Source organism: Asparagus officinalis, chromosome 8 (assembly GCF_001876935.1).
Source record: "Asparagus officinalis chromosome 8, Aspof.V1, whole genome shotgun sequence".
Classification (NCBI taxonomy): domain Eukaryota; kingdom Viridiplantae; phylum Streptophyta; class Magnoliopsida; order Asparagales; family Asparagaceae; genus Asparagus; species Asparagus officinalis.
This window is the reverse complement of record NC_033801.1, coordinates 15,281,278-15,289,169: the sequence shown is the minus strand read 5'-3', so window position 1 is coordinate 15,289,169 and position 7,892 is coordinate 15,281,278. Positions and strand designations below refer to the sequence as shown.

The 7,892-nt window shown below is 32.0% G+C and overlaps 1 protein-coding gene across 1 annotated transcript in view; it reads left to right on the top strand.

Annotated features, from left to right (window-relative positions):
- The window catches only part of LOC109820490 (protein ABHD17C-like), a 4,934-nt gene continuing 4,487 nt past the window's right edge, over nucleotides 7,446–7,892 (top strand). Inside the window, exon 1 of the mRNA XM_020386638.1 lies at nucleotides 7,446–7,892. This exon is cut by the window's right edge and continues 5 nt beyond it. Coding sequence (XP_020242227.1) covers nucleotides 7,603–7,892 — 290 coding nt within the window. The 5' untranslated portion in view covers nucleotides 7,446–7,602.

The window sequence follows — 7,892 nt, the reverse complement described above, 5'->3', positions numbered from 1 at the left end:
GTGAACAATAGGGTGTCTAAGTGCTATTTTTTTTACAACTTAGGGTATCAAAGTGTTACTTTTTACAACTTAGGGTATTTAAGTATAAAGGTAATGACCCTATTTAAGTCCCATTTAGCCATTCAGAATACCTGTATCCGAGCAGGGTGTTTTTCCTGGTTAATTTGCTTTTGATTGGTCATTTTAGTCATAATCTCTCGCTTCTCTTTTGCCAAGAAAACCGCTTGTTATTAATTTGCTCTTGATAATTTGCAAGAAGATCACCAATAAGAAAACAGCCCATGAATGTTTTTCTTCGTCATTAAATTCCTCAACCGATCTATCATTTTCAATAAAGTGCACTAATAACTCCCAAATGTGTGATTGTCTCAAAGATGACTGGAATTTTTTTTTTCTCCCCATGGATAGTGACTACTTTGTATTATGATTCACTTCATTAGAAGATTGGTAAGATGATGCCTGAGAATCTGAATACTTAATAATATTATTATCATCCTGGGTTAATCTATAAAATTGTGCTATGATTGATCCTGACTTTCAAATTTTTTATGTTTAGCAGGAACTTAGTCAGGATTGTCCAATTTTCAAAGGCTAAATATTTGATTTTAGAACTAGCTTTGTTTCGGTCAACCCCGTGGAACAAAGCTCGCTCGGTCAAAATAAAACTGAATTAGGATTAGATAGGTTTTTCTGCGCTGCGAAACACAACGCATCTCCTAAAATCTTGTCAAATGCCATGATCTAATTTTGTTTGGCCAAGAGGAATAACAAAATTATCATCTCTAGACTCCTAGGATGTTATGAGAATTAGGGATGAAAATAAACCAAATAATTAACAAATAGTTCGATAATTGTTCGAATAACTATTTGGTCATATTCGATTCAGTAGTTCATTTAATACTAAACAAATATTTTTTAGTATTCGAGTTTACTAAAGAATAGAATTTAATCAGATATATATTCGATTCGTTTGTCTATTAAATATTCGTTTAAACTTTGATCACAACTTATTATTTGTATTATTGCACATATAAGGTCATATTTTTAACTCATTTACCATTTCTACTTAAGTTTTATATACTGATTTTAAGACTTAAATAATCTTATTTTTAACTCATTTACCATTTCTACTTAAGTTTTATATACTGATTTTAAGACTTAAATAATCTTAAATCTGTTTTCTAATTAATATACTGATTTTAAGACTTAAATAATCTTAAATCTGTTTTCTAATTAAAAATTTGATTTAAATATATAGATCATATATTATAAAGAAATAATTTTTATTTATGAATTTTAATATTATTAGAAAATTAAATAGTTCAGTGAAATAAATATACTTTGATAATCGATAAGTATTCATGAATATTTATGAATGTTTATCAAATACCAAGTATTCGAGTTCGAATTCGAAAAACTAGATATATGAATAATAGAATCCGCATTCAAATTCGATAATTTTAAACAAATACAAATACGAACATTTCAATATTCTATTCGATTCGATTTGATCGTTTACCATCCTAACGAGAATGCCTGATTTTTCATTAAATACAATGCACAACAGAATAAATGGTTATTTAGCCAAGAATATCCCTCAGAACCAATCATTTCAAAGGGGGCATGGATTGCATGGGACCATCAGTCTCCCCTAGGAATCCCTTTTTCAACCAAATGCGCTAACTTCCACAAACAACATCCCTATCCATGTTGATACCTTTCTATACCAGTTGACCAAACAAAAGTCCCAGCTCATCAAAGTGAAAAAGAGGCCCACTTGCTACCCAAAAGCAGCTCACCGGTCCCATGCATGACCACATCTTGTCTTGATTAGACTTATTAATGCATGTCATGAGAAAGGAATAGTACTCAAAGTGGCAAAGGGCATCTTGTCTTTATAAAGAACTAGTTTATACCCGTAACCCTCAGCTTCTTTTTTAAGCATTTCATTTTAAACGTATCTCATTCTAAGTTTTAATATATTTGATTTGATTATTGTATGATTAAAATTAGAAATCATATCTAATGCTCTATACTTAAAAAGATATTGTTTATGATACAGTAAATTATTTGTAGCATGAACAATAACATTGCTCAGTTATATTTAAAGGACCCAAAGATTACTGCTTATACTATAGTAATTTGCGGTTGCATTTACTGTAGCATAAACAGTAAATTTTTGGATCATCTTTTAAGTATAGAGGAGCAGATATCTTCCGATAAATCTTACCAAGTTTAGAGATTTCTACATCAAGATCCTTATTGTATTCCATCTTGAAGGATGTTGAGATGTCTCATGTCATGTGGAATAAGTTGGCAACATTTTACTAGTTTGTGCAATCTACCAGAAAGTTGGAAGACTTGCTCAGATATCTGATTTAGAAGTTTGAAATGGATAGATGATATTTTTTTTCCTTGTTGACTTATGTGCAAATTAGAAACTCATTTGGTGTTGAAATTCATATAGAAATCTGCTTATTTTGAAACAAAATCCATACAAAATAGTTTTTCTCATGTATCGCTATATATAAGTATTACAAAGGTGAAACTAGATTCTTATCGTGGGATAAACCCATCGTTACTCACTTTGCTAGTTGTTAGTGTCCATCTTGATTTCAAATTACAAGAGATCAATTATATAGTTTAGAGTTTCTAATCTATATGCCACCTAGCTATTAACAAATAGCTAGATGGTTGTTTAAACTGTCTAATATAAAACAAAATAGATATTGCCAACCATTGATCAGAAGATCGAATAGCTCATGATAAGAAATCGGATAATCATCTCATCATATCAATTTATATATATCCTAAAAATTTGTATTTTTATTTACCTAAAATGATACAAAGATTTTTTTGGAGACGACGGAAAAATTAAACAAGGTTCATGAAGGGCATTATCTTAAAAAACCATTTTGAGAATGCTACGGAGATACTATAGCAGATGTAAAAAATTTCCTTGAATGATATATGTGAGGTCTCATGTCCTGGTCTTAATACTTGCACCATTATTCACTATCAAAAGGACAATTTCTTGGCTAACAAAAGAGAAAAGCTCATTAGCGCTATATTTAAGAAAGTGAACCAAAGCTTGAAGGTGACCACTCTGCAAAAAATTACAGGCAATGATTTCAATCAATGCAAATTTTTATCACTCCAAGGTGCTTTTAGCATGGAACTGTAATAATTCTTTGCTTGCAATTTACTCAGAATTGATCACATGTCATGAAACAGCTAATATTTATCTGGTCATTAGTATGCAAATCATATTTGCACATAGATTACCAGCTCAGACTCATGCATTGAGCTAATGATCAAGAGAGTGCTGTGACTTTCTCACATGGAATGCTTTGTTTCTCTCAAGATTATCAATTCCTATGATGGTTTTTTTTAAAGGATGATTCTTTTAAGGGAAGCTCACATCATTCTCCCTCATGCTTTCTGATGGAATACTTCATGGATACTCGAAAGTATTCTTACGAAGTAAAAAATATAATGTTAGCTGTTCAAATCTGTAATCAGTGCAAAATCAAAGAGTTTGAAGGAGAGTACATTGATTAAGATGCTATTATTCTCTTATACCACAAATTGTGGTCATCATTATGAAATCCCCCTCAAGTTTGATCAATGTTATAGAAGGCGCTAGGTGGACTAGGTATTTGAGCTAGCGCCTAGGCGGCGTCTAGACGTTTGACTAATTTTTAAATTATTCAATTATAATAATTGATAAAAAATATGTATCAAATTCATATAAATTTGTAAAAAAAGACAACAATCTTAGATCCACAATAACCATGCATAGTTAGATACTAAATAGCCAAAATAATAATTAACAATGTTATAAAAAAACGTTAGGAAGCCTAGGCGTCAGACCCAATGCCTAAAGCCTAGGAGGTTTTATTTTTTTTATTTTTTAATTACAATAACTGATAGTAAATATCAATGTTATTGAAGTTTAAAGTGTCGGTCTGGTGTCTAGGAGGATTTCTTTCTTTATTTAAGTGGCGATTGAGGAGGTTTTGTTGAAGGTCGGAGGAGATAGTGGAGATGTTCATATTTGGAGGTTAACATAGTTTGGAGGAAGTTAGAGGACGTGGAGACTACAATACAAAAAATGATAATACATGCCTAAAGGGTGCAGTCCACATAAGCATACAATTCTCATCTAAACACTCTCAAAACCTAGGTGGGCAGCCTAGTCGATACTGGGTCATTCATAGTATTACTATACCTGAAACAAGGCGTTTTTTTTCCTTTTGACATGTATCCTGCATAATCTCGAATGTTATCAGTCGAGCTTTGAAAAAAGGCTTCGTACCTACCGCCTAGCCGCTAGGCGCTAGTTAGGCGTCCTATATACCGTCTAGGTCTAAGTGTATACTTAGGCGGACTAGGCGGAGGCTTTTTAAAATAGTGAGTTTGATCACTTATTATGAAATCCGTTAGCGTTATTGTTTTCATTACAAAACATCCTGATGTCAAAAAGATCGTTAAAAACCATCTATATTTTGAAACTACCCTCTTCTTCTTCCCCTTGACATATTTTCCCTTTCTCTTCAAGATAAAATGCAAAGTAGAAACTATAAGTTACATCAAATATTTTCTAGAGGCTAAAATCAAAGGGTTTGAAGAGATTAACTTGATCTTCTTATAATATTCTCTTTATCAATGGGTCATTTTATTTGATTTGACGCGAAGAGAAGGGAGACAGATTTTGCAATATTGAGGAAGAAGATAAGCATTACTGACAGGTATTTTAGAGAAAAAGGTAGAATTTTAATAGATTTTAACAAATTTTCCAATGGTAATTAAGGAGTGTTGTAATGAAAAAAAAAAAGTTTGGGTGTTTCATAATAACTTGTAAAACCTGAAGGTGGTCTTATAATAATTGCCCTACAAACTATATTAAACAAGATTTATTAAACAATTTTTTCCGAATGCTAATGGATAACATGGAAAATTTTTATTTTATTTTTTTATGTTCTTATTTTATTTTTATTTTTTTGGGAGGAGAGCAAATAACTAGTTAATTGAATAAAATAAAAAATTGATTATTAAAAACCAATAGGGTGTCTATCGAGAGCTAGAAACAATAACATTTTTTAATGAGGAGAAATTCACCCCCAAGCAGATGACAACTAACATTAATTACTCATTTCATTACATTCTAGCCAGGGTACTCTAAGAGCATCTCCAACAGCTTCCCCAAAAATTTCTCCAAAATGGGAAATCAAATGTCATATTCTCCAAATTATTTTTGCTCCAACTCCAACAGCTTCCCCATTTTGAAGAATCATGCATTTATTACAATAATAAAAATATTCTACATCTTTGACTAATAAATAATAAATTATTTATTATTTTGAAGAATCCCCATTTTGACCAAATTATTTATTATTATAATGAGGAGATGGAGTTGTTTTTTGTGGGTTGAGTCTAGAAGAACGTGAAAAAGTGCTTCCCCAAATATTTGCAGAATGCTGCAGATTTGGGGAAGGCTCTCTATTTTTTCTCTCCTATCCCCATTTTGGGGAATGAGATGGGGAATCTGTTGGACCAAAAAAAAGCTCAAAATTCTCCAAATTTTAGAATACCAAGAAGATGTTGGGGTAGCAATTTCTGATACAATACTTTTCGTTAGGTTTGTAATAAATTAGCTAACACTACTTGATCTTTTGGTCTCTTTGGTGTGAACTTATACAAGTTGGTTCGTCAGCTCGCTTAGCTATTGTTTTATTCTTGCTTCAGTTCTAATGTTTTCTTTACATCGTAGTTATCTACAGTTTCCTCAGATCAGTAGTTGTGGGTGATAAGAAGGTCCGCTTCCTGGTCTATTATTTTTGAAAACTATATATAACTTGTTGATATTAAGTCTGCTTAAGTTTCTAAAGTTATTTTAATGAAATTTTGAATAGGGCATCTCGCTCTATTTTTTTACTTAAAAAATGAAAAGAAAAAAAAAATCCAACAGAGTGACTGAGCACTGTTTGTATTAATGGAATGACAAATGGAAATTGATGGGAGTAGATGATCCTTCATATCAAGGACTGACTATGTAATATAAAAAAAATAATAATAATGAAAATTGAGGTAAAAAGTTTACTTTGTCTTAAAAATGATAAATTGAAGGATCATTTGTTAGAAAGTTTTTGTCGACTGAAACAAATTTGAGGAGCAGTCCCTATACCCTAGAGTTTGGGGCATGGTTGTAATATGTGAGAATGTACAGGGATGTAATTGTGAAATATGGTTCCAAAAAGAAGTAACAACGCACAGACATTTTGGCAGGTTGAGGTGACGACTAACCTATGAAGAAGGGAGAATGTCTGACACTTCCTTCTCCTTATTGGCGTCAGCCTTTGACCAAATCTTGACCGTTGCTTCCCATAACTAGAGATCAGCTGTCATTTTCTGTTATTATTCACTTTCACCCCTGATCTTTTACATTTGGCATTGCTTCTTTTCTTCTTCTTCTTCATATGCTTTTGTTAGAAGTTCTCAAAATGACAGTTTCTCTTTAAAAAGGGAACAAATATTAGATCACAAGAGAAAAAATAACAATGTTAGATTCAAAAGGAACAAGATGAGAAGTAATTAATGTTCAGGCCTCTCACTTGCAATTTTTGGAAAACGTTGATAGTTATAGTTGTGACTTGATAAAAAACTGAGTTATTTTCTCAAAAAATAAAAACAAAAACTGAGTCATAAAATGAAAGAAGTTGATATCCAATCAAACATTTTGCCAAAAAATCATTTACTTGAGAACATAAATTATAACTGGTTGAGAAGTGTAATATGTTTTTCGTGTTTGACAAAAAAAAATTTGTGTTGAAATTAACAAATTGTATTGCGTATTAGCCTTATAAATTGTTTGAACTAATAAAGTATATATGGTTTGAAAAGTTTCTTGTAAATATGAATTACCCATGCAAGCCGTAATGGAAATATTTTCCAAGTGGCTTTTTTTATCAATTATTTTCCCAAATCATTAATGCTCACTCTAAAAAATTGATTGACAAATAAACCCTTGTATACTTTTGTTTACACAATGCTTCCTCACAGAATAATCTCTCTGTCTCTCTCTCTCTCTTCCCCCACATGCAATACACATGCTCAAAGGTGCGTTGCAAAACATGACATATTAACCTCAAGACAGTCAAACACCACTATGATGAAGGCCTAACTCCTATTATTAAAATAACCCCTCCACTTTTCACATATGACAAAAATCAAAAGAAAAGAAAAGAAAAGAAAATCAAAAACAAATCAAGGAAAAGAAAAAGAACAGTTGGGCATTATTATACTTTGTTCTCACTTTAATCCAGCTCATCATCACAACTCACTTTTTGATCAAAGAGCCCACCTCCCTAAAACATAACTACTAATTTAACTAACTCCCAATAAAATTTTAAAAAAAATTAAAATTAAAAAATAAAAAACGCCACACAAACACAATCTAATAAATGCCCACAATCCACCTGGTTCTGTCTCCTCCCCTCCCTCCTCTCTCACCCCCTCATACAAAAAAAGAAAAAAAACCCAAAAGAATTTGCAAAAATTCTATGAACAAACAATAACAAGAATATTTTTTTTTTTGAAGAGATGGGCAATGTGACATCTCAAGTGGCAGCCAAATTTGCATTTTTCCCTCCAGAGCCTCCAACATATGATGTATTCAGAGAAGGGGGAGGAGAAGGGAAGCTGTATTTTTCTGGGCTCTCTGCTGATAAGAATGTTGATGTCGCTTTGATTGATACCAAGTCTGGGAACAAGATTGTTGCCACATTTTGGAAGCACCCATTGGCCAAGCTCACCCTTTTGTATTCCCATGGGAATGCTGCTGATCTTGGCCAGATGATTGATTTGTTTGTGGAGCTCAGGGCTCATCTCAG